Raw genomic sequence first — 27,788 nt, 5'->3', positions numbered from 1 at the left:
AAAAAGAACACGGCGAACAGTCAACTTTATTTTTCACACTTCCACCACCAGAGCACAGCACACACGCTGATTCCCGCACTTCCTGGTTCACAGGTCATGCTCAACCCGCCCCACATAGCTGGCCAAACACATGCCTGCAACAGAAGAGCCAACTGACATAGCATACACACCTATTCCTAACGAAGACACAAGCGTACAAATACATGTATTTAATTGTGTTGTATTCAGATATCTTTTTATCGCTTGCAATAATCACTGTTTTTCATATGTACATGCTGGCGTTCGTGGTTTATCTCGTGTGTATAGAATCTATACACACGAGAGAAACCATGAACGCACTTGGTTCTTCTGTTGCAGGCATGTGTTTTGGCCAGCTATGTGGGGCGGGTTGAGCATGACCTGTGAACCAGGAAGTGCGGGAATCGGTGTGTGTGCTGTGCTCTGGTGGTGGAAGTGTGAAAAATAAAGTTGACTGGAAGCAGCCGTTCGCCGTGTTCTTTTTTGGTATTGAAATCCTTAAGCAAAGATTGATTTAAGCTGCTCGACATTGTTCTATACTATAGAACAATGTCGAGTGCATTATTGCCCACTTTTAATGCAGTTCGGCGCAGGATCGGATATATCGACAGTCAGTTATATCGATATTTTTTCCGACTCCCGACAATATCGATATAACGAGACTTTACTGTAATTGCAATAGAATGAGGGATGACTGAAAAACCACATTATTTAAATTTAAATGGTAAATTATAAATATGTAACTTGACAAGCTCCCAAACTGTCCTTATCTTAATCCAGGAAGACACGACATTTTATTTTTCTTTTCAGTGTGTTCCTATTATTACTTTGTAGCTTAGACCCGGCATAGTGTAAAAGAGACCTTCAAGGACATCCCTTTAGACCATCCCTGGTCTAAACTCACCATAGTGTCGAAGCAACAGATGAAGTCTTATCTAAATGTGAAAGCATGTCAACAATTTCTACAGTGTGACAGTTGACAATTCAAATGTGTTGGAGGAGTCTCAGGTTTCAAACTGCGGTGATGTGGAGTGAATCACTTGGGGTGGGCAGTGTTGTTTAGAGGGGAGGTTTTTTTTTGCTAGGTTACTCTGGGTACAAAACTGTGTTGGACTGTGGGCAGAGGTGCAGACTGAAGGTGCTGTGAACACCCTGTTGACCCTGAGCAACATATTGAGGAGATAAACATGGGCGTGTACAATGAGCAAGGGTAAGGGACTCCAGTTTTTATTGTACATACTAATGGAATGGAAGTATGATGTCAATAGAAGAGCAAATGAACAAAATCACCTTGACTTTAAATGAATTGCAACTCTACAGACGGTAATCTAAAAGAGAATTTATTTATTATCTTCGGCTTTCAGAATGATTAAGTTATGTAGCATGCTTTTTGAGCTTCTTTTACTTTACTTTCTTGGGGTTAGGCTTTAATTTAATGAAGTCCCGTATGCACTTTTTATCCATAATGAAATAAAATATATTGTCGTGATTTTTTTAACTATTATTATTATTATTATAAAATGTTTTGATCACCTTTGGAATTTCCAGCTGTGTATAATTGCACTGGATCATATTTGCATGTTTTGATATGTAAATAATGGCATTTTTTACATAAAACAACCATTTTTAGTTTTGTTTATGTTGTGGTGTGTTTAGACATTGTAGCTAAATATAGATGGCAAAATTTGTGTCAAAGTGAAATTTATGATTTTGTTGACGGCTGATATTTTGCTGAAACTTACCAATGTTCTGCCGATAACTAAAGAACGGAAAAAGGCTTTCTGATGGAAGATGAGAGTCTAATCTTTCGTTTGGTATATACCATGTGTATATAGCCCAAGAACACAATATTCTGTGGGCCTTGAAAAATCTGTCAAAATCATCAAAAATGGCCGGTCCAGAGAGGGAAGGCTTTTGAAAAATGTCCGGAACTGAATGAGTTAATTTTGTGAGCAAAATATTAAAAGGATACTGAGTCGTTCCACAACACTGCAAACTACAACCACAATAATAAACACTTAATACCTCTGTGATGAAACTGAACAGTATTACCTTTTAAAAACAGAATTGTTTCACAGTTGTTGAATCATTGCTTACTGTGTCATTCATAAGCTTTTGTCTCTGCAGGGCAGCCATCAAGGAGCCACAATCTCGTGACATGGTGATCAAGGATGGCAAAGGTGGTACTCCCTGCCACAGCACACCACAAAGTAAACTACCCCAGAAGGATGTCGTCACTGAGATGATGTTTATGGGTCAGTGAAACTGAACTATTGTATTTTTTACGAATGAGTGAAATACTGTATCCCAGACATATATACACTATATAGGAGGGAGTTCAACACAGGTTAATGTCATGATGGCGCCAGCTGGCTAGTTTCCATTGAGGGAGACATTCAGCTTCATCCTGATGAGAGGAGCACCTGGCGCTACATTTTGTCAGAATGCTCTCTCCAACACCTTCATAAAAACAAAGTGATAGTTGTTACAAATAATAAATCTGTTTCTAGCCTAGTAGCCGAGCTCCAGAGACTTGCCGGTATGTTGGTTTCACTTCATAACAGTGCTTTCCTGGGGGTCACCATGGCAACCAGTCAATACAGCTTGCCACATTCGTGTTTAAATGTCACTAGCCAGGCATTTTTTCCCAATTTTTCCATGGTTCAGTTCTGTAAACCAACACAGAATTAAGGGACAAAATTGAACACAGCAATTTCCTGCATATTATTAGAGCCCTAATTGAGGCCTTGCAGTTTCTGTTTGAAATGCATTGCTCAATGCTATAGGACTCAGGGGTGAAGTGTTAACACCAGAGTTCTGTATAAAAGGTGTGGATAAATGTTACATCTACTATTAAACCATATATATAATAATATATAATATTGGTGTACTAATTTCAGAGTAGTTTATGTTTGTATTGTTTAAAACTGTCTGATGTCCCTTTGTTTTTGTTTAGTTTTGCTTTGTATCATTATTGACAAATGTAATAAAACATTTGCTGTTTTGTTTAACAGTGGGTGGATGGACAAAGGATGATCCCTCTTGTCTGGTCGAACAGTTCTCTACTGAGTTTAACGAGTGGAGGACAGCCGCTCATATGGTTAATCCGCGTGGCAACATGGCTGTGGGGACCCTGGATGGCAAGATCTATGCAGTCGGTGGAGAGGACAACGTCAGGTGTTACAGCAATGTAGAGAGGTAAGCTGCTGCTTTTCAAAAATCTTCAACTATTCCAGCTGTATTTCCTTGGCTTTCCAGAACAGTCTGTTTTAATTTATTCCGCCCACAGCCTGTGATTGGTCACACTCCCAAATGCTCCCAGGGACTGCCGAACTGCCGAACCCCACTTTCTAATTTTGTCAGTATAGGAGTGCATAATAAATGAATAAACCCTTTGGAGAGGTACTTTAAAAGTGATTAGGAGCTACTGGTTGGAGACCTCTGACTTACTTTTTAGTTTAGTTTAGTAGTTTAATTTTATAAAAGACTCTCTGAAAGCGACCGTTCAGAGCCATCCCAAACTTCTTTCTGGACCAACTTCCAAATGTGCAAACCTCATTATCTGAAACTTTGGCATTGTTTAACACGAGAATACATTCTAACAACATTTATAGGTCAGAAAAGTGGAAATGCATAATAGGCCCTCTTTAAAAATAGGGTTGCATGCTTCAAACATTCATCATATTCAATTCCTTTAATGTCGTCACACTTCCCTCAAGTCCCATCCTCCTTCAATATCCTGTACAAAAACAAAGAAACATGGCTGTTGCTATACATGTTACTGAACACCAGAGGTCAGCGTTAAGGCAGAAATTATTTGTGACCCTGTACTCAACATGAGTTTTTAGGGACACGAGTACAAGGACACACACACACATTTATATTGACTATAAGGTCATCACTATCTGATACTATCTGATAGTGTGGGAGCCACCCACACTATTAGATAGTTCAAAGGAGTTGGCTACTCTCCAGTTCCCACAGAGAGGCACTTCTTGACGAAATGAGCATTGATGACCCCACTGTTGGGAAAAACCCACTCCAGCCTGCCATCATCTGAGCTGTACTTATCCCTGAAGGCAGATTGCAGTGCTGTGGTGGCATCGTAAAGGCTTGCATGACTCCATCTCTACCAAACTTTGCCAAATGAACAGAAGTGTAATGAGACAGACCATTGGGTTTCCTGACACTTTAAGCTCTGTTTTCTAGAGCTTATCCTAGTTGTCCATGGGGCAAAATTCTTGCCAGTCAATCTTGGGGTGACTGAGTGGAAATTACTCTCACAGCTGCACGAACAAAACCCTACTCTAAAGCACTGAAAGAGAAATTCATTCATTTTCTACCACTTATCCTCACGAGGCACACTAGGTACACTCTGGACTGGTCACCAGCCAAACACAGGGCACATATAGACAAACAACCATTCACACTCACATTCATGCCTATGGACAATTTGGAGTCAACAATTAACCTAGCATGTTTTTGGAATGTGGGAGGAAACCGGAGTACCCGGAGAAAACCCACGCATGCACGGGGAGAACATGCAAACTCCACACAGAGATGGCTGAAGGTGGAATTTAACCCGGGTTTCCTAGCTGTGAGGTCTGCACGCTAACCACTCGTCCGCCGTGCAGCCCAGAGAACTTCATCAAAAAGAATAAGAGAACAACTGATTTTGTCTCCCTATCAACCCTTCGACACCCTGACCCCTACCCTGGCAGGTATGACCCAGATGCAGACAGCTGGAGTGCAGATGTAGCACCCTTGGATAGCCCCCGCAGTGGAGTGTGCGTGGTGGCGATGGACGGATACTTGTATGCTATTGGAGGACATGATGGGATTACCGCCATGAATACTGTGGAGAGGTACTGTGGGACTGTGTTAATAAACTGTACATCAAATTCAATATTATTATTATTAAAGACTGTGTCATTTATGTGGGTGCAGCTGTTACCAGACTATTCTCTCTGACTTTCCTTAAAAGCACCTTATATAACAGAGTTGAAGACATAAAAATCACATGGTGATGACTAACAAAGTAGGTGGTGAAAAGGTGTTGTGTTCTTTGTTTTGTCGCTGCAGGTACGATCCAAAAATGAACGCATGGAGCAAGCAAGTGCCGATGCTGACGAGACGCAACAGAGCTGTGGCCTCTGTGCTGAATGATCGCTTGTATGTGATTGGAGGCAATGATGGCGATTTGACGCTCAACTCAGGTACAATATGTGACTGGACAACAAATGTACTAGCTTACAGGATAATGAGCCAGAATACGTGAACAAAAAGTACAGATGGAGGTGCTCGGGCAGCGCTACCCTTGTACCGACAGTCAATGTTTGGTCGGTCAATATAAAGAAAACAGTCTGTCGAGCTAATGTATCACACATGTAATCGGTACACTGGTTCAAATGTGAATGACACCTCTCACGACTAAAATGAATGAAAAACATTGTCTCAAAAAATGCTGCGATCATATTGAATATTGATGATACTTTGTACTACAATTATCGAAATATCTGATATCCTGACAGGTCTACTCACAAAGATAAATTTAGGTGAAAATACATAATATTTGCTTCAATATGCATATTATATGCATGTATATATAAATAGGCCATATTCAACCACTAAACAGCACGAATTATTAATTACTATGTTTGAAAAACCGTGATCGAGCAATGTGGCGAGGAACGACTGGACACACACGACCCATTGACATCTGGAATATGGCTGGAGGTACAGCAGATACTTTGCAATGATTTTGAGGTTTCTAAAGAATGGATGCCAAAAGCCATCTAACGTTATTATTTTGTACTTTACAACACATCTGCATAGTTTGACAGCTTTTGGTCACGGTCACACAGACACAATCTCACATACATACACACACAAATAGCCTCTGACTTTGCCAAAGATAGACGGGAGTTAGTATGTCCTGCTGCCACCCATTTTGACTATTTCTGTCTCTGAGAAGTGCAGGCCCATAGATTTCCCACAGCCTATTTAGGTCAAGTTCATGGTCTGCTTTTTTTCATTTAAAGATAAAGATTAGAAACATGAATAGCGTTGTATTTTTGCCTATTTGGGAGGAATTTTAAATATTTTAGCTGCATTATTGTATTTGAGAAGTAGCTAGTATGTATGACATCGTGAACATAGCCCAAACTGATATTATCTCTATAATAATCTATCTTCATTCATTCATTCATTCATTTTTTAGCGCTTATCCTCACGAGGGTCGCGGGGCGTGCTGGAGCCTATACCAGCCGTCTTCGGGCGAGAGGCGGGGTACACCCTGGACTGGTCGCCAGCCAATCACAGGGCACATATAGACAAACAACCATTCACACTCACATTCATACCTATGGACAATTTGGAGTCGCCAATTAACCTAGCATGTTTTTGGAATGTGGGAGGAAACCGGAGAACATGCAAACTCCACACAGAAATGGCCGAGGGTGGAGGGTGGAATTGAACCCTGGTCTCCTAGCTGTGCGCGCTAACCACTCAACCGCCGTGCCGCCCCAGTGCAGCCATCTTAATATCATATTTTTTCTCTATGCGACAGATGCTAGCCAGGCATCACTCCCTATGCTTTAAGAGCTGCGCTGAATGTTTGACTGACAGTCCAGGCTTTTAGCTGAGCGGTCAGTGCTCTCGACTCCCATAGGAACATCTTGTGTTCAAACCCTAGTGCGGGCCGGTGTGAAGCAGGCGTGTTATGTATAATCTATACTAATACTGTATATGCTTTCTTAATTTTTCACAGTGGAGAAATACAACCCTGAAGATGGCACCTGGTCAATATGTGGCCATATGTCCACTCCCAGAGAGAACGCAGGCTGCACCGTGTACCTTGGGCACATCTACGTGGCCGGGGGCAAAGACGACCTCGGCTTGAATCTGTGCACAGTGGAGCGCTTCAACCCGGACACCATCAGGTGGACTCCTGTCAAACGCTTGAGAAGCAAGAGAGACAATGTGAGTGGATGCACATGGGGCCTCTGTTTTTATTGTTTTACCACCTATAAAATGTGGTGGAGGAAACATTATTGTTAGTTAAGACTCTCATGTGGTGTGTTTAAGGTGTCCCTTGTGGTGTTTGAGGGTGCTTTGCTGGCCGCTGGGGGTTCTGACGGTGTCACTGATTTAAAAACAATAGAAGTTTACAATAATGAAAGCAACACATGGAGGTAAGAGGAGAATCTATGCTCCTGAAGTTGTTTTTAGTTTATAATATAAACTAGTGGGCTGCACGTAGGTCGAGTGGTTAGCGCGCAGACCTCACAGCTAGGAGACCAGGGTTCAATTCCACCCTCGGCCATCTCTGTGTGGAGTTTGCATGTTCTCCCCGTGCATGCGTGGGTTTTCTCCGGGTATTCCGGTTTCCTCCCACATTCAAAAAATAAAACATGCAAGGTTAATTGGTGACTCCAATTTGTCCATAGGTATGAATGTGAGTGTGAATGGTTGTTTGTCTATATGTGCCCTGTGATTGGCTGGCGACCAGTCCAGGGTGTACCCTGCCTCTCGCCCTAAGACAGCTGGGATAGGCTCCACCACCCCCGCCACCCTCGTGAGGATAAGCGGTAGAAAATGAATGAATGAATGAGTGAATATAAACCAATATAAACTCCCCCTCTTCTGTCACTCATTATGATACATTGCAGTTTTATACCACCGTAACCACCAGCATAAACATTGTTAAATGAATTACTTCGGTAGAGATAGATTATTTGATAGAGCCCTCCTCATTGGATTGTGCAGGTATATATATTATATTGTATCCAGTACTTTAAAAACACAACGACATACATGTATTGCATGTAACTCCTTCTATTGTGATGCAGCAAACTTCACCACTACTTTCAATGACATTTAAATCAAAACAGAGAGCGAGCCTAGCGGCGAGACAGAATGACTTTGTGATTCATATGCCCAGCTCATGCAAGGCTCCTATATAAGCCTTAAGGCTGCTCACTGGATCTGAGTGCCTTACTCTCTGACTGTTTCCCATCTCTGGTCTGTTTTTAGACACTTTGGAAGTATGAAGCGCAAGCATCCAGGAGGCAAAGTGGTTGTGCTTTGCTGAGACCCAACAATGGAGCATTATTCCATGAGGGGGACAGTACTGATAAAGAAAGATAGCCTAATGGATGTCTGTGTCTCACTCCAGGACACACTGTGATACACTTCAGCCCCAGCAGCATAATGAGTGAATAATTGAAGAGTTCGCTCAAAAAAATGAGCTGCATTAGTAAACTGCTGGTACAAAACAACTCCACGCATTGAATTAAAGCACATTAAAGGCTAAAAGGTTACCTTTTACTATTTTTACCACCTCTGCTTGCATAGAAAAAGGGGTCTTTTGGAGGTGAGCCATACATGCATATAGTACAATATGAAAGAGGAAAAAGTGTTTTGTGCCTAATGTAACTACAGTAGAACCACTCAGGTCCAAAATAATGGAATTTATCTCATAGTAGATAATAGAAATAATAATAATAATGTTCCACATTTCATCATCAAAAAAACTTTCATTAATGTTAATGGCATTGTAAAGTAAGATTTCAACATTCTGAACTGCCATGCAAGTGTAAAAAGAAGTTAACCTGTTAATAGTACGACAAAACTAATCAAATACTCAGTTTTGCCATGAATGATGAATTATTGCTGCAATTCAGGGGTCCCCAACCACGGGTCCGACCTGCCAAACTGCGATGTAATTGCATATAAAGTACATGTTAGAAATAAGGGTGATTACATTATTTGACAAATACACTGTATATAATATACCAAGTCATGATGTCACACTGGGGTCAAACTGTCCTATCTAGTCTGATTGATGTGTGTCCCACCTAGTCTTTGAGCATGAACTGATGAAGCCCTTGAGAGGCGAAACATCTTTTAAGGTCACATCACATGTAACATGCAACACTTTGGACCTCAGCATCAAAAGATAAACTACTCGATTACTTTTTTGTTTTTGCAGTTTTAGCATGTCTGTAGCCTTTTTTACACAGAAATCCTGCATAATTGACACAGTAAAGCCACACAAGTCATATACTGACAGAACTCTGTATGATTTCACACAGCAAAAGAGCATCCCTCAATCAGATAATGAGATATTATGCCAATGTATACAATCAGACAGTGGTAATTGCCCCATTCCAAGTCTGTACCATGAATACAGAACAGCAACACTGGATGAAAAAGGGAGAAAGATGCTCTACATAAACATAACTATTTGAACAATGATCACATTTGTACACTTGGACGCCCATTACGAATGTTACATTGTGACTTAAATCATTCTCTGTACAGCGATGGTGACAGTTCGACCCTGGAACAGATAAATTCCATTTCAATGATTTCATAAGGGAAAAACAATAAATCAAGTTGTCCCAGAAGGAGAAATGACTTTACAGAAAAAAGATACCTGATACAGGGATTGTATTGTAAAAACACTGTTCTTTACCATCATACTGCATCTGTGCTTCTCTGTGATTTTCCTTGTATAAACATAAAGACAAGGTTCAATCAAAATGATCAAGTTTTTGTGCAAATCTGAAGATCTACAGTGAGATGAGGAGAGTGAGTGAGTGAAATGGTACAGCATAAGTGGCTGTGTGGGCTTTAAAACGATGACGCTCCGAGCTCTTTCCCCCCTCGAGGATAATGGGCTGAAACGCGGTGAGGCTGGCTGAGCACAAGGAATACAAGACACCGAGCCGCAAACAGCTTTTCTGGAGACACAGTCGCCATCCAGTACCGCTCCCCCCCTCACTGTGAGTGTGTACAATGAATGTGTTTTTCAACTTGAGGGGGTCCATTGTGAGACAGATGGTGGAGGATAGACCTGCTGCAGGTATGTAGTAAAATGGAAAAATAGTGTATTGTATGTGCTACAAGTTGCATGTTTGCAATTGAATATACGTATGTGAATGGATACTACTATTATCCATTCACATATTATCTATTCACAGTATAATACTACTATTAAACTGTAGATGTGTGTTATTATTATTATTTTTTAATCAAAAATGTAGTCTCATCTGTTGCGTTTTCTGGAACACAACAGTGAGTGAGGAATATGAGTATTCACTTACCTAATTCTGTTATGTGACAACTTTCCAGCCACTGATTCGTGGTTGGCCGGTAGATGGCGAATTACCTATAGGCGCTTCCAGGTTGATGGATGAGCGCCTTCCTCCTCCTCCTCATCTTGCGCGTCCACTGGAAAGATGGTGATGCTGACAGTAAAAATATCCTCACCAGACGGTGTGTCTAAGAAGCAGTCGTATTGGTGCAGGAGTTTATTTTAAACAGATATAAAGGAATGTTAGAAGGGACGTTGGGTAATGTAGTCTGTGAACTAGCTAACAAAGTTGTTGCTAAGGGACACGCGTGTCACTCCGCATTGCTGCAAGGTTGTTAGGCTGGCGCATTGATATGTAAATTAGCTGTCAGGTGTACTGTAAATCTATTTTGACGTCGCTTCAGCCAATCAGAAGCTGAAGAAACCTTGGACTAGTTTTTTTTGTGTGTGCTAAATCTCCACCTTGTGAGCTAGCTTGCCCGAGACGCAGTGTCCTCTGCATTCACACATGTCGCGTTTTGTTTGCTTTGAATGCCCGATTTTATGGACATGACACGGCTTTGTATCGGACACAATGGTGGGACAGTCCCGCTGTTACGTAAGGAACACCGTAAAGCACGTTTACGCTGATGGGACCGCGGTTAGGGACGGGAACGCAGGCAGGTAACCGGTGTTAGCATTTTTATGTTAGGTTATTGCTGTAGTGCTCCGACTTATGTGTGTTATGGTGTAGTTGTGTAAGATAGGTGTTATTTATGATATATATTGAACCATTATCACTAGTTCAGTCTTCTCAAGTAGCTTCATAGTTAAAATTTGGTCATCACTTTATAATCGTTTATGTACAGTATCGACCAAAATGTGAGCACACTCAACATTTCAGCAAGCATCCTCTCAATGGACAATACTCTAGAAATGATTGAAGTTAGAGTAGTCTGTGTACAGCTTGTACAGCATGTCATATGGACATCAAGACATGAGTGATATGACCAGAAGGAAGCTGAAGACGAGAAATTTGGTAAACACTAATTTAAAAAAAAATGGTTGCTATAATATTGTAACATATGAAATCTTAAAGGCTTTATATGGACGTGTGTGTGTTTTTTTAGCACTTTTAATGATAAAGACGTTCAACATTATTCAAGTTGAGTAGTCATACCTATTGAGTGGGGCGCACGGATGATGTCATGCAAAGGTGACTGTTGTGGTTTTGTTGTTGACACAACTTCATGAGTTTTTTTTTACTACAGATGGCCTACACCTCAGACACTACACTCGTTTCAGTCTGTCTATAATGTCATCGCCAGGGTTTGTATGTATTTGAGTGTTGGACCACATCGAGTCATAGAAGTGCTTTGAAAACTTTCAAACTCTTGGATCTGAGCTTTGGAGCAAGAAAAAATATATGTAGGCTATAAAGTTACTTTAATATCTATCTGCAGATGAAATTTTATTACAATCTGTGAATGCGGTATCAAATTAAAGTTCCTGTTACATTGTATCAGATACAGTAGAATTAATCACATTATGGTTATACTTGATGTACCAAAAATGTGAATGCATTTCCTTTAAAAAAGCAACAGGAATCTAGGAAACGTCACCTGCACTGTCCAGTATCAAGGTATTTTTTTCACAGTCAGACAGGTTGAAGTTTTGGCTAAAAAGTTATAGAATTGATTTAAAGAGTCGTTTTGGATCGGATCGTTCTAAATGAACCATTTTTTCATTATTGGCAAACCCATATTTTAATATTTATTCAATCGTTAAAAGGAATGGTTACACCTCTAATTTTAAACAGGGGGGCTATTTGTGTTTTTTGTGTGTGTTTTGCAGCATTTTTATTTTGGTTTTGGACATGGCTTTATGTTTGCGAAACATTGTACCGCTTTTGTCTACTTTTGTTCGCACCAAGTCACTTCCTGTTTGTTCCACTACTCAATTCCCAAGGGAACACATTTATTGCAACACACAGTTGCAATAAATGTCTTAAATGGCTTATTTACTCTACTATATTGGGTGATATGTTTGTAAAGGTGACTGTAGGGGTGTTATTTCATGTCTATAGAGCTCTAATAATGATACAACATGCATTTAGAAGGTCTACTAAGTATGCACTTATTACAGTAAACCTCGGATATATCGGATTCAATTGTTCCCACTGGTTTTGTCCGATATAAGCGAAATCCGCTATATGCGTATACCGGAAAATGTCCGTTTTACGCATATATCGGATTTATATCCGGTATATGCGTAAATCGGATTTTATCCGTTATAAAAAGGCACTTCCTTGACTATGTTTCCAATGTACCTGGACGCGCAGGCAACGCTGCAAACGCTGCAAATGACGTCGTATAGCGGCCTGTCACGATTCGGCGAATCGGAGCGCCACGATGCGGCCACCCGATATATGCGAGGGAAATTTGATGGAAATGCATTGGAACGGGACTGGAGATTTTGTCCGAAATAGGCGAAATCCGTTATAAAAAATCCGATATATGCAATGAATTTTTATTGGGAATGCATTACAGAAAAATTGGTTCTTTTTTATCTGTCCGTTGGGAGCGAATTTCCGATATATCCGAGTCCGATATATCTGAGGTTTACTATACAATTTTCTGGCCGATTACTAATCGTTAAAAAAAAAAATTACCTGCCGATACAGATGTTTTTCTAATAGCTGACAGCATACACATTCAGTGTATGAAACTAAATCAGTGCTGATCAATCAGTGTATGCTTAGGCGTATGCGAGGTCTACTTTGCAGTAATTCATTTATCATGGTCAGGTCTGGAACCAGTGAACCATGATAATTGAGGGATCATCGTATACTGCTAAAGTTGTGCACTGATTACTTTGCAATTTAAATTTATTTTGTATGGCAAATATATAATAGAAATGCTTGCTGAATTGTGAGTGTACTAATTTTTGTGACACATTATATCTAAATATTACATTATCTTACATATTTGTAAATACTACAAAGCAACTTTAGCGACCTCATTATTGTTGCTTGTAGTTTCCATCTACAAAACAATTCTTGCTAAATTTTTATCTCCCCTCCATGTTACTTTTCCCCTTGCTCCATTTGCCCCTTTGCCCTAAATCTGCCGCACTCCCTCCATTAAGCACAGTTATTTTCAGTTGTGCCACATCCATTATTTTTCTTCTCAGAAGTCATGGCCTTTTAATCCACAGAAGGGCCAGTTCACTTTTCTGGCTAAAGGGCTTGCAGTCATCTGTATCTTGCAGCTGTGTTCTTAGTAGAGGTAAAGTAAAGTAGAGCGCACATCGTACACTCTGACTGTCGTGTTCCAATCCAGATGCACTCATATTTTACTAAATTTCCTTGATGTGGACTACAAGGAAAGTTGGTCTTAATTGTTATTTTAAGTTTTTAATGGAACGGGAGGATCTTTGAATGTTCTGAACACCTGTCTCTATGCCAGTTGTTTGTTGAAGATAATAATACCGTTTGGTGAAGTTGTGGTATATTGAAGGTCCGTGTGTTCCTACAAGTGGTGCTGTACTTCTTTGGACCATCAACTAATTGAAACTGAACTAACAGCAGATTTGATTAATAATCTACAATCAAATTCTTAAAGGGTGACTTTTATAGTATGTCCATCCATCCTCTCACCCTTCCTCGCCAGCATTTTTGTGTCATCTCAGGGTTTGTACTTTCACAGTCAATCGGGAAGAGCGTGTCCCCGGGTGCTATTAGGCCCACTCAAGGCTGCCCACGCTGTGCTATGTGTATGCACACACATACACAAAAGGGTTGTATTACCCACCAACCTATTGTTCCCACTGTTACAGGCTTTAGAGAGGAATCCAAACAGAGTGCCCAGATGCATAAATCACATGGCTGGTCATCTAACGCTTTTTGTAAGCAAGGATTCACTAAAGTACACTCACACACTAGAATGAACCGCATTACGTTGGAATGGAAAGAAAACACATTTTCTACAGATTATCCTGATCAGGGTCACGGGTTAGCTGGAGCCTATTCCAGGCAACTTTGGATGAGAGGCTGGATAGACTCCTGACTGATTCCCAGTCAATCACAGGATATGTATAGACAAACAACCATTCACAGTCACATTCACATCTGTGGACAATTTAGAGTCTGCAATTAACCTAACATGTATGTTATCCTGCTTTAAAGGAAATACCAAAGGAAACAGAACAGAGGGTGGCAAAGGTAATAAAACGTTAGCACACTAACATTAAAAAAACAGTGTACTGCTTAGCTGAGCTGTAATGCTTGCAAAAGCAGGAGTTGTGATCACATTACACTGATTTTCTGAAATAAGTGCATGTTTAATAAGTGTGAACTCTCTTTGAATTGTATCTCACGCTTTCCCTCACCGAATGCCCCACAAGAGGCAGCCATGAGCCCTCCACGCCGATCATCGAGTTCCCATGGCGACAGGTAATATACCCAATGCACTTGATTTCCATTCATGTTAATCACAAAAAACACGTAATAGTATTAAGAGTTTGTAGCGGTTGATGCTGATATGTAGTACATGTATGGTCTTGGCATCTTTAGCGTCTGCAGTTTCACTTCTCTCTGTTTGTTACATTCATTGTAATTACAAGTATAAATAGTATAAAGTATAAATAATATAAAGTAATAGTATAAAGTTGTAAGTATAAATATCGTGTCAGTCTCTATACACTTTCGTTCATATTTTGTTGTTATATGCACATTTGCCTGTACTACAATTAAGTTTGCAAAGTGAAGGAAGTTTGTGAAGGACTATTTGGGAGCACAAAGATTCCAAAAACACAAAAAATAAAAATACATCTTAAAAAAAAACACATTATTCCTGTTACACTGTGCCTTTTTTTGTAAATTTACATACGCTTTCCTAATTGATGAATAATTATTGGAATTGTGACATTTATGCGCATAATTGGAATTCTTCTCTTCTATATCTACTGGACAAATTAAAATAGCATCTGTACATCATGATTTCATGTCAGAGGTCTGTCTTTTTGAATACCTCTTGTATTGCACACATTATGTATTTGTCACATAACTTTATTGACTCCAGATTTCCATGAATGGTGATTTTTTATGTTTTGTTTTGTTTGTTTTTTCAATTTTCATCAACATGCCCTTGTGATGTATTTGTCCTCAGTACAACATGAGCATGATGACGAGCAGATGATTCTTCTTTGTCATCCCGCAGGCCCTCTACTGAGTCCCTACAGAGAAACAACAGCAGCAACTCGGGCGTTATTCTGGACATTGCAGCTCTTAAGATGGCAGAAGTGGATACAGAGGTGCCTCCCCTTCCACCTCGCTACCGCTTCAGGGACCTCCTGCTTGGGGACCAGACGTTTCAGAATGATGACAGGTAGTGTAAAAAGCTCTTATAAGAGAGTCTTTCTTGAAGCCTGTATCCGTGTGTTAATATTAAGATTAAGAGATTAAGATATGTCTTTATTCGTCCCTCAGTGGGGAAATTTGCATTGCACAGCAGCAAGAGTACAGAATCAGTTAAGCAGTACAAAATACACAATATAGAAAAATAAACAATATAAACAACCCAAGTATTAACAAAATCAACAGTTTTTTCCAGAGTTATATACAATACAGTATGTAGATAATATGAGACGAGATGAGATATATGACCAGTCTATACACTGAGATCTTGCTAGTGAGTTAATATGAGGCATTATGGAAATACTTCACATAGAACTTAGTATATTGCATTTAGAGCCCTTAATATTGCACATGGAGGTTGATCAGATATTGCACAGTGAATGGAGTCTGGAGTAACTATACTGAATGTAAAAAACAAAGTATTGCACAGATGTACATAGTGGTGTAGAAGGGTGTTTGTGTGTGTGTGTGCGTATGAATACATTTCCAGCTCCTTCCCATAGACTTCAATTGCACTGCAGTCGCCTGAGCATTTGGGAGCCTCCTAAGGGTTAAATTATTGCTATGGTTTGACAGGCAGGCCAGCAGATGTTACAAGATGCCTAGAAGAGGAAAGAATTAGCCCAGCGTCTGGCTCTCTCCATGGTGCTGAAATAAAGCTGGGAAGGATCATTGCAAATCTGCCGTAGACCAAATGGACCATAGACTTTCTATTGCTTTGCCAACCAGCAACATTAAAACTAAAGCCACCATGAGGGGAATTAGCACAACTTTTTAGAGGAAACACTGTTTTTGTTAAAGTTAACATGGAGTGGAACCTCAAAAGTCAAATGGCCTTGAGAATGTACAATGTTGGATTCAATCAAAGGTTTAAGGTATTCCCTCAAGTTGTACTAAATTTCAATCATAGTCTCATGGGACCCCAGAATGCACAGAATTCTGGGAATGTGTTTTGCTTTTTCATGAGAAGGGTTTACATGAACAAGGGTGTTGATTTATATTAGTAATTGGGGTCAAATGAAAATTGATAAGACTCCATCAATGTCCCAAGACGTCAAGTTCTCTGACATGAATCTTACACCTTCTGCATTTGTCGTTTAGATTTTGTTTTCCCATTGGTTCATTTATTTCCAGACTTCTTTGACATTTACAGGGGACCAATTGTGATTTTTTGCACTTTTTAGCACATTTCTGACCTATAAATGTAGTCAGAATGTTGCATTCCCATGTTAAACGATGACAAAGTTTCAGGTAATGAGTTGTGCGCATTTGAAAGTGAGCCCTGAAAGAAGTTTGGGATGGCTCAATACGCTCGGTTTCAGAAGGTGTGGTAAAACTGCCCATTTGTGATAGACAGAGGAGTGGACTTTCTTATATGGGCGTGGCTGTAAGCCGATAAGCTCTCTGCCCTTCCCCAAGCTCTGCTTCTCTATTTGCGAAACAAGCTCAGGAAGAAGTTATTGTATTTGGTGAACATTAATGTGAAATATCTGCCAAACTGTTGCTGGAGCCAGAAGCTGTGCTTACTTGCGGGAAAGATTCATTCATTTCGGACACGCTGTGCATCCACACAGCGCCCTCACGTCGGGCTTTTGAGCTCCACCGCACTAATGGCATCTTTGACCAAAGTGTGTCCGACAATGAGCACTATCCCTTGGGCAGGAGAGGTTGCCACACGTCCGACTTCTCTTGAGCTCCACTACACCAGCGGTGCTATGTTACCAATCTGAGTTCATAATAATAATCAATCAAACTGCTTACCTTACGGTTGGTGCTCTAAACCTTTTTGGCCATTTGTAAAGCACAGAAGTTATAATGTCTGATGGCCCATGGCTTTGTTTACCAACATGGAAGGAAGCATAGCATGACATACGTATATAACGGGACTGCACTAGGTCTACTAGTTAGTCATACATATTGTTGAGAAAAGAAATTCTACAAATGTGGTCAGATGCTGATAATCTCATGCTATGCTATAGTACAAGTGAGGCACAATACTGCCTTGTAAATGTCTGTCCCCTTTGCATCACTGTTTCCTCTTTATAGGTTTGAATTATAATTGAATCACTAAATCCACCAGGCAGCACATTGTCTATGTTATCTTCCCCACCTCAGGCCCCCAGTTGCCCGCAGCGGCAGCAATATTTCAGCAATAAATCAATACCACTGTCTGAGTTTTTGTGCCATGCAATTAGCTCGTTGGTCCATTCCATCTATGAACGGGAGATTAATACCGCTACTCCATGGATGACATGTCATGTGCGACATTTGCTTCGTCACCATCTTTTGTCATTTTCAAAGGCCCCCTGCTGTGCACATAACAGTTAATGTTGCAGTCCAATATTTTACCACTTTTCCCCACCACACGCATGCACTGTTTGTTGTGCTTTCCCTCGGAGTTCAGGGATGTATTACACTGCAGTGCGGCAATGTTTTATGTATGAAACTCCCAGTTTTACCCAGGCTCTTGATTTAAAAAACAGAACCAAAGGTTTAAATAAAAACATAGCAGAAATGACATTAGACTCATTGTTTGCATCTTATACCTGTGAGTGCCAGAGTCTATTTGTCTGCATCAAAGTTCCACCCCTCTGTTTTTCCTGAGTCATACACAATGGCCAATTTGGGATTATTTCCCAGCTACCAACACCCAAATGCCTTAATGCGTGCATGTGTTTACATCTTGTGTGCATTCACATAGCAGCTGATGTGTCTCCAAAACAAATAACAGCTGTAAATTGCAAAAGCGCTTACACACTCATGAAATGCACAACAACACTGCCATAGATGGCATAGCAGATGATGTCACTAGGCTTTGGGGACCTGCCATTAGTTGATCCGTCACCGCATCCTCATGCTTTCTGATCTTGATTATTTCCTGTGCTGAAGCCTTGTGAGTGAGTGAGTGAAAAGCCTGAAAACAAATTAGACCCCAGAGGGAGATACACAATGTCCCCCCCACTGCCTTGATGGCCTATGGGGTCTGCTTCGTTTGTCATATAGCACATTGAAACAATGAACAGCCGGGGTTTGAAGTATTCAAGCAGTAAAGATAATTTACTTAGCATAAAATATTGCTAGGAGGCAGTTTTATCAATGCATCACATACCATAAATTCTGGACTATAAGCCACTACTTCTTTCACATGCTCTTAACCCTGCTTCTGCTTGGATCACGGCAGCTGTTGAACTCCAATGAAGAAAAGTGTCTCATGTCTCACTCATCTGAGCTAAGGTTGACAAGGTTTATGTGTGAGTTATTGACTGACAACCCCACTGTTTGTTTGGGTGTTTGATTTGCTGGCATCATGATGCTTCAGACTCGAGGTTTGCAGTGGCACAAATAACCTTGGTTCTATCAACACCCTCATATGGCCCAGATTTAAAATGACGTTGTCCATGTAAGATTCTAGTAAAGGGGACCTATTATGCTCATTTTTGGCACTTTGTATTGAGTTGTGTACTCCAATAGAGCAGCTCCATATGATAACCTGCACAGAAAGCTTTCTCAATCTCCAGATTCTGCAGTGTTTCCACGGACTTCCTGCTTCCGACCCAAACGGTCTGTTTAATTTACTCCACCCCAGGCCCTCATCTAAGTACGCCCAATCGGATGTGATTGGTCACACTCCCAAGTGATTCCGAGGATACATAGGTCCGTGTTTACTGAGTGCAGGCTATCTGCAGCCCATATAAGAAAGTCTGGATCACATTGACGTCAGCAGAAGACTGTGTGTGTCTTTTTACGTAAAGACTGAACAGAGCTGACATTACAACATACATGTTTTTTGTGATGTTGACGTTTTGTTGCTTTAGCCATATTGCACTCAGCCACCAGGACTGCAATTATTTCCTTTTATGGTTAGTATACATCATTTATGCTCTTTGCCATCACTGGTACCCTTCTGTGGTGTGATCATGAAAAAGCAAAACACTTTCATTTTAATCCTTAAAATGCTCACTTACCGGAGGTATCATGAGATTAGCTTTTTATTTTTTTTACTCTGCCTATTTGTAATTCATATTGACTTGATCAGCGTTTAGCCCCCTAGGTCTTCAATTAAAGGTTAATGTTTCCGTCTAGGAATAATTTGAAGGCTTTTAGTGGATTTGCCCAGCAAGCTGCAAAAATCTAAATTGAGGGTTGTTTTTGGAGTTTATCTTGTATTTGTTCAGTTGTGTATGAAGTCAAATTCTCATATAAACCCTGACCAAAATAAAGTAATGAGGTTAAATGTGTGTAAAAAAAAATTAGAATAGCTATAATAATAAATGTTTTTTTTTTAAATTAGGGCTGCTGTTAATGCTATTTTTCGGTTTAAGCAACGTCAGCCTGTCATCAGCTACATCATCATCACATACAGTCATCAGCTCGAGGCTCAGAACACCCACGAAACGCAATCTTTCAGCAATCGACTAATCAGAGGAATCGGGGAGGGGTGGGGGGGTTAGCAAGGAGGGCAGAGCTGCTTAATGAAATAGGTGCTAAAATAGCATTCGGAAGATGAACTATAGTGCCAAGAAATGAGGAATTTTGTAAGTGTGAGCCATGAGCACAGCTTCTCAAGTGGAGTTCCGGGATGAAAATGGAGTGCTGTAGTGAGCATAATTGTGGGTGTTTCCGGTTGGGAAAGCCTGGTTTTAGCCACTTTTGCTAAGTGGACGGGATAATTGAATGTGTGTTATGGTGTTGTTGTGTGGGTGTAGGGGTTCTAGGGGGAATCTCGGTCCACATTTGTCATTACCTCCAGAGTCTGTTTGAGGACTGTGTGAGTGTCTCACAAGTGATGTATTTGTGTGTGCCATCAGGCCGAGTATTGTGTGTGTGTGTGTGCACCTGTGCGGCTCTGATTATACCTTGGAGAGTGTGTGGGTTTATTTCTCAGCATGTCAGCCAGCAAAGAGGAGGCTCGTCTCAGTAACCATCGGAAATAGAAGCAAGCCTCTTATACATCTAGACGGTAGAAAACACAAAGAGCTGCAGGGGGGAAAATTGCTTCTATCAGTCTTTTCCTCTGTCTGATCTTGTTGTTTTTCTCGCCATGCAATTGAGACAGCATGCAGATGGAACAACGTCAACAGAATGTGCACAGTGTTAATTGGTCACTAAATCACCTCTTAACGCCTCCCTGTGAGTCAAGACGAGGTGTCCAGAACGGGTGACCCAGCAATGAAACATTTTCTACCATGTAGTGAAGAGCTTTATCTCAGAGGGGGGCTCGAATCAGCCCATTTGCTGCACATGTTTAGTGGCTGTTCTGAAAGGACAGAATACTTCATTAGCTTCAGTGGTTTTATTTTAGAGAGCAATTTCAGTGTGAAGATATCTTGCTTGGGGATGGCTGGTTGGTTTTATTCCCAATTAAGGCCAATGCATGACAGTTTGATTTAGGACTGGTTGCTGTTGCTGGACTGTAGAATGCTCAAAACAACACAATTAACTATTTGAATTTTCCCTCCAGAGACTAATAAAGCACTTTTCTTCTTCAGGTTTTCCACAGAAAATCATTCCCCTGTTCACTCAATTTGCCATATCATATTGCTTCGGGTATCACAATGATGAATGATCTCCACAATCGTGACAATATAGCAATACCATATGTTCAGAAATATTGGCATTCAGGATGCCATTTCTCTGTTTAGTGCCGCTTGAAACAAATAAACGCCTCAGGCTGAATCTAAATCTGCCACCTTTCCCTCTCTGGAACCGAACCACCGCCCACCCACCCACCCCCCAACATACACACACGACTCCCATACAATACTATGTCAGGTTATGGATGCAGTGCAGTGCACAACGGGTCCAACTTCTAAAGAATTAACAAAATTTAGGCATAATATATGCAAATTTCCTCTCTGGTTTTGATCAAACTAGGAATATTCAGCCTTGGTGGAGTTCTCTGTGTTTCTGTGTGTCATTCATCATGCATGTAACTTGTCGATAGCAATAGAATTTGAAGTTTGTTAGCAATATACAGTTTGGTGAAATTCTGTGAACAGAAAAATCTGTGGGGATCTCTACAAGTTGTGCTCAGAATGTTTTAAAAGCCATGTTAGCATATATGTAATACAGCTATCCTCAAAGTTGTACAATGAATATCGCAACCCCGTCCCCACAAAGATATTGTCAGTCAATTTCATGGTGATTCTGCTAACCACCCTAAAGTTGGAGTGAGTGTTTTGTAGAGCGCATTAAGCTGTGTAATAAATTTCACGTCAGTCCGATTTTATGGGGTCACACTTTGGCCTTTGATAACGCCTCCTTCTGTGGTGTAATAGACTGAAAAATGATATTACAGCAACAGAGTGCTGTAATATCAGAGTGCATGTTTTGCCAAATGTTTACCCTTTTGTCTGCAGCGGTTCAGGAGTAGAAGAGTTGGCTTCCTTGCAGTTGTGAAAAAATTAGGACATCACCACATGACTGTAGAATGACACATTTCCTCATTTCACACTAAGGGTTTCCAAAATCCTCTTCACACACAATTCTGCTGCGTTTGACAGACCGAGTGTTGTTATCAGGGACACACACAGTTCCACTTAACCGAGTCTGCACTTTGGACCACTGATGGCCGTTAGTCACCAGCATCAGCACCGAGTGGGTGGGCAACACTTAAGGGGTGTGGTGGGGGTGGAGGGGTGGTAGGGAGGGGGCACTCGACTTGAGAGTGACTGTTTGTCTGTGATGTGCTCTCGCTTTGATGATTATTGGCAAAGTACAGGCGCCAAACATGTTCATGTTTTCTCACATTCTGCAGAGTTACGTGGTGTCACAAATCAGTCAGCGCTAACTGGAGTTAGAATATAGTAATGGAAGTGAGAGCTCAATTCCTCGTCGCATGCAAGTATTAGCATAAGTAAGCTGCTCAATTTAAGCCTTTCTGCCCTCTACCAGTGCATTCCAGGAAATGATCTGGAACATTATGGTGACTGAGCACACAGGGCTCATACAGGGCAGACAATTAAAAGTAAGCTCCAGGGATAACTATTAAAAGAGATGCTCAGAGAAAAATAAGATTATAGAGTGTTTTTCTTTTGAGCTATTGCATCTTTTCTCAGGGAATCCCTCCTGTGTTTATTCTTAAGCCTTGTGATTTGTTTTGCCTGCCTCATTAGCTTCACAGGTGTTTGCTTTTCAGATTTGTGATGAGCAGCTGTGATGGTAGAAGGATTTGAATGAGGTTATTGGGAGGGGGTTCCGGTTTTGTTTAAGGTATGCAGTGTCACTAGGAGAATTATTCAGTCATAACAGTGGGAGATTAAAGGAGTTTGCACCGAACCTCTCTCCACATTCTCATCATCAGTTATCACTTATGCCTCAAATACTCTATGATGTGTTTTATCTGAGTTTTGCCAGCAAAAAGCAATCAGGAAAATGGCCTATAATCAATAAATCCTCTCTTGTTAATTGCACATGGGTGGATTTTAGCAAAAGCCTGGTGGCAGTCAGGTCACGTGCCTACCAGTCATGTGACTTTTATCACAACCTGTTTGCTTGGACTCTTCCATGCAACTTATGTTTCTTCAATAATCAGAATTGTGTGTATATAAGCATCGTTTTCTGCTCTTATATCTTGATACTTCCCTCTTACCGCAGGAGCTAAAAGTCAATCGATTTGGCTTTTCCCATAAACCCTGGGTGTCCAAAGTGCGCCCTTGGCCGTTTATGATCTGTGACTCTTACCGGCATCTCAGCTTGGATCTCTCTTGTGGAGTTTGCACGATCTCCCCATACTTTTGTGGGTTTACAGGTACAGCAATAGTCCCAAAACATGTATATTAGGTTGGGAACTATCGATTGTCCACAGGTGTAAATAGGAGAATGGTTGCTATCTACACTTGGCTTGTAATTGATGTTTTGTTTGAAGATGCAAACAGTTACACTTGGAAACTGTCATCGACATGGGGAAGTTATATTTTGATTAAACATTCCTTCCTTGGCGTTTTCAATTTCTGAAGAGAACATGAAGTTACAACCGATATACAACCAGTGGCGCATTTTGCACGCAATGGCCGCTGGCTAACAGCAGTCACAAACAACAGTACATATAAACCTCCCTGTGTGCGCACTGTGGGAGCGAGGTGTGTGTTTGTTCATGTGCGTGTGTTTGTGTCGTGTGCAAGCTCGCCAGTGGCATTGCCGAGACTTCTGCTGCTCGCCCACAGCAGCGCCAGCTCGCTGCCTTAATATGTTTTGACAGAAGAGGCATCATCACAGCTCTCAGCGCCCATCTGCTGCACGGAGCATGTAGCTTCAGCATGATTGTGGCGCTTTGCGGGGAGCGCAGATTGCGTTGAGATTATTGGCCCCATCACAGCTCTATCAAGGGAGGCTTTTGCTTGGAAATTATAGCTAAAAAAAAATCACTGTAGATAATAAACACACATAGTATTTTATAATCATCTGAGCCAATGTAATATGAACTCAAGGTCCCCAACACATCCATCACACAATTTGACAAGTTGAAATGTGAACCTGGTAGCACAAAGATATTTTTGTCATAGATATGCATGGATATGAATGTGCTCTGACTCTATAACAAGGAATTGTTTGTCTTTGTGTAATCAGTAAAGGTAAAGGTGTGTTTGTTTCGGACATACTTAACACGTTACGTTAAGTAACAGCACATATTACACTTGTGGATTGCATTCTTTCCAAAAAGGAGTTGGAGGAAGCTAATCTTATTTAATCGTGCTCCATCTCCATGTCTATTACTGAAAATCCATTCTCACTACGTTTAAGATGTTAGCAGACATGGATAGATGGAGACTTTATTGCAATAGATATGTATAACTTCCTCAGTGATGAAGGAAAAGAAATAAGTAGTAACAAGTAACAAAGTTATGAATAAGTAGTATAAATGAATAGAAAATGCTAAATATGAAGGAATAAAGAGATTGGGCATAGGTGATTAAGCAATTAATAGTAAATACAGGAGTAATGAACCAACAGTATCATTGTATCATATTTAAATATGCAGAATATAAATTAAACAATAACTTGTAATGCTTAATGCAAGATTGCAAACCATACTCAGATTATATATGTAATATGGATCTCTAATTTGGTACTTCATTTATGAATACAGTTTCCTTTGATTGTTGCTGCATGCTGGTTGTAGTGCAAAAACCGAGGCTCTACTGCCATCTGTGTCATTAGCTGTAGAATGCATAAACCAATGGAGAGTATTTTCAATAATATGCTAGACTAGGGAGACCTATGAATCTGTAGTTCCCCATCTAACCACTAAATGTCTCTCTGCTCCAATCGGTGCATGTCATCTCTGCACCTTGGCTGCATCTTCATCATCTCATGAGTCCGTGTTCTTCCCTCATTTCCTTTCTTGCACATAAACAACACGTCATGATGTACAGTAGTTGGTGTCTTACATTGGCTGACTTATTAATTGTTTAAACCACACAAACCACATTTATGCTTGATGTAGGCATATTTTTAGCAGTCATCAACATTTAGCCTTCACAGCATCTTTAGAAACAAGCTCCCTCCCTCAGGTCCCTCTCTCATCCAGAAGAGTAAATTGCTCATTCATTCTGTTCAAGGGCAATGACCAGTGTTCCATTGATATTAGCAAAATCATATGTCCTTCTTATTCACCTGTATCGTTTAGTTGCACTCACAATGCAGATGTTTACAGTGCAACCTCGGTTTTCGAATGCCCCAGTTTTGGCTTGAATGATGCCCTGGGTCCCCCCCTAAACCTCCAACCCTACTCCCACCACCTCCAACCACACACACACTGCTCCCCCATCGACACAAATTCATTTTACAAAACACATACATAATGTGATACTGTCGCTCCATACCTTTGTATCTTTGGACCATTTCTCCTTTTCTTCTTTCTAAATTGTGTGCCTGACGGCTTTGACTTTGTCCTTTACATGTTTTGTTGACACAAATTAACGCCTCTTATCTTCATCCCCCCATCACTCAACTAGCAGTCAAGGCTAAACCAACTCACAATTCCCTCCTTTTTATTTCACATTTTCATAGTGAAATAACATGTTTGAGACTCTCGGTCGCTGATAAAATTCAGATAATATAATATAAACGATTAAATGTGTTTTATCCATCCACACATTTTCTATGCCGCTTGTCCTCATTTGGGTTGAGGGGGTATGCTGACTTCGGGCCAAAGGCAGGGTACACCCTGGACTGGTGGCTAGCCAGTTCATTTTGGAGCAATTAGTGTCGGAATTTCCCAATTTTTTAAAACCACCTCATCAATACTCATTTGGTTTGATCCACATTACATAGTGGATGATTGATTGGGTTTGAGTATCACACCTGGAGAGGGCGCCTATCTGTCATACATATGAGCTGACTTGAGGATATGTTGAGCGCTGAGTACAGTATCAGCAGAGAATGGCGCCCTGGGCAATTGCCCATGTAATTGTCGAGCGAGGGATCTGCTTCGAGGCGTATGTCCCCCAATTTGTGTGGAGGATGGGGCAGGATTTCGGGATTTTCGGGTCCAACGTCTCCATAATAACCAAGTAGCTTTGGTATTGCTAATACAACCTCCATTTAATGAGGAAACAACAACACATCAGCTACAGATCAGTCTGTACCACGAAAAGGTAACCCCTTAACGTCTTGAATTATTGCGGGCCACCGCACTGGCAAAGATGAGAAACTAATGTTGCAAACATCACAGAGCACACATGACATGATCGAAGAGGTTTGTAGAATTCCATACAGCAGCCTGTGACGTGCTGTGCCATAAATCCACATAAAATGTGGAGTCAATTGACAAGAGCTGCCAATCGATGCCAGCGTGATTGATCACTGATTGCACCAAACTCATTGGCATCATTTTCTGGCATCTTAGTTTACCCAATTGCCTGACTGTCACTCTGCCTCACATTGGTGGCAGCTAATTATCTAGAGTTTCCTGCCTAGCTTCTGGTCTTTGGACTCTAAAAGTGACTTTTTACCACAGTGACATTTTGTCTTTAAAACAAGTAATGCATACTATTCAGTAGCATGGCACCAACTTTTGGTATGATAAAACCAATAATCATGTAACTGTATGAAGTCAGCATTACTATATTGATATTCCATTACTTAAGAAGCCTTAAGAAGTGTCCCCTTTTAAGTAATACAATGGTTAACATATGACAGGTGGCCTCCTTCTCAAACACGTTTGCATGGCAACACTATGAAAGCTGCAGGTACATACTGAAGAGGCCACCTGCTCATTTGACTATGGCTGTTTTTTTCTGTGAGCTATCACAACAATACTCTGAGAGGCTGAATAATTTAAGAGCTAGGTGAGTAGGTGCTTAGTGAAGAAAACGCATTTTTGAAAATTGACAAGATTATATTGATTGGGGAAAAGTGTGCTGCAGTTAAGAGTCGATCTTCTTAAAGCATCGTTTCTAATCGGTTCTATATTCGCCACTTTCGCAGAATATTTAGATAACAATTACATGTACGCAAGTTGCAAGTGATGTAAGATGCTGGAGAGAGTCGTTGGTTGAGAGCTTTGACGTTACATCGTGACGGCGCAAAGAGACGGCGCTCTTCCATCAAGGATGGTGAAGCTCTCGACAAGCAGGAGGCAAGCTGGAGCTCCCCTCAGCCTAACGGAAGAAGGAGATCCGCTGATTCAACAGCAAGGAAGCCCCTCGTTCTATGCGTCCTTGCGGCTTGAGTGAGCCGAAGATGCGCTGACCGAGCCGGTGTAGGTGCCCGGAGGAGGAAACCTGCTCGCCGTCTGCGGGAGGCAGCACCCAAGGGGGGTGTTTATAAAGAGCCATGGCGGGAGCCAAGCTGACACCCTCACCCTCGGAGATCGACCCAGACGTGAAGACCGAAGTGCGGAAAACTCCGGAGCCCACCTGGGTGCATTCTTCCCCGAACCTTCTGAGGACCGTGGGCTCGTTTGGGAGCGATGTCGGCCAAAGGTATAGAGCTGCAGTAAAGCCGCGTCGAGCCGCATGTTTCCTCTACCACCATGCAGCGTTCGCCAACTCATCGATGCACGTATACGTCGTTTTTTTTCCTCGCAGATAGCCAGTGGCAAAAGTTGTAAGGTGATCGATATTTCATCACCATATAATCTTTCCGCTCGATGAGGTTGATTTCCCGCGGACACTTAAGTAGCAAGTGCCACGGTCGTTACGCACGGAGGAGCATATGGGCTCATCAAAAACGCCTTGCCAGCCTCTCTATGAGTCAATTTCATGACAGATTGCAAATACACCTACAGTCATTCATTGTTTGTCTCGCTCATTCGGCATCATAGGAGAGTCT

The 27,788-nt window shown here is 41.1% G+C and overlaps 2 protein-coding genes across 25 annotated transcripts in view; both read left to right on the top strand.

Moving 5' to 3' along the window:
- Positions 1–1,052: 1,052 nt before the first annotated feature.
- On the top strand, positions 1,053–8,237 carry si:ch73-29c22.1 (kelch-like protein 20). The gene is made up of 8 exons (XM_058069981.1): positions 1,053–1,228; positions 2,146–2,273; positions 3,033–3,216; positions 4,740–4,883; positions 5,101–5,234; positions 6,788–6,999; positions 7,105–7,211; positions 8,195–8,237. The coding sequence occupies exons 1-8, from the start codon at positions 1,206–1,208 to the stop codon at positions 8,235–8,237; spliced, it is 975 nt and encodes a 324-aa protein (XP_057925964.1). The 5' UTR covers positions 1,053–1,205.
- Positions 8,238–9,698: 1,461 nt separating this feature from the next.
- Positions 9,699–27,788, top strand: part of LOC131127929 (potassium channel subfamily T member 1-like) — a 50,881-nt gene continuing 32,791 nt past the window's right edge. For 6 of the 24 annotated variants that reach the window (XR_009129582.1, XM_058070314.1, XM_058070311.1 and 3 more), the window contains exons 1-4: positions 9,912–13,383; positions 14,283–14,318; positions 14,501–14,549; positions 15,316–15,483. Coding sequence is in view for 23 of the 24 variants with exons in the window: in XM_058070314.1 (XP_057926297.1) it covers positions 13,179–13,383; positions 14,283–14,318; positions 14,501–14,549; positions 15,316–15,483 (458 nt within the window). In the remaining variant the exon portion in view is untranslated. Of the gene's footprint in view, positions 9,887–9,911; positions 13,384–14,282; positions 14,319–14,500; positions 14,550–15,315; positions 15,484–26,716; positions 27,440–27,788 lie in introns of those variants that run through there. The other 18 variants (XM_058070331.1, XM_058070321.1, XM_058070317.1 and 15 more) reach the window with 13 other exon arrangements.

The sequence above is a fragment of the Doryrhamphus excisus genome, chromosome 4, assembly GCF_030265055.1.
Source record: "Doryrhamphus excisus isolate RoL2022-K1 chromosome 4, RoL_Dexc_1.0, whole genome shotgun sequence".
NCBI classification, from domain to species: domain Eukaryota; kingdom Metazoa; phylum Chordata; class Actinopteri; order Syngnathiformes; family Syngnathidae; genus Doryrhamphus; species Doryrhamphus excisus.
The sequence above is the reverse complement of the archived record's forward strand: the minus strand, read 5'-3'. Positions and strand labels throughout refer to the sequence as shown.

What these genes read in the sequence shown, in the direction of transcription:
- si:ch73-29c22.1 (XM_058069981.1), top strand. Translation starts at nt 1,206, where the DNA reads ATGGGCGTGTACAATGAGCAAGG. An exon ending in GCCATGAATACTGTGGAGAG is followed by an intron (nt 4,884 to 5,100) that starts GTACTGTGGGAC and finishes TTGTCGCTGCAG; the next exon opens with GTACGATCCAAAAATGAACG. An exon ending in TGAGAAGCAAGAGAGACAAT is followed by an intron (nt 7,000 to 7,104) that starts GTGAGTGGATGC and finishes GGTGTGTTTAAG; the next exon opens with GTGTCCCTTGTGGTGTTTGA.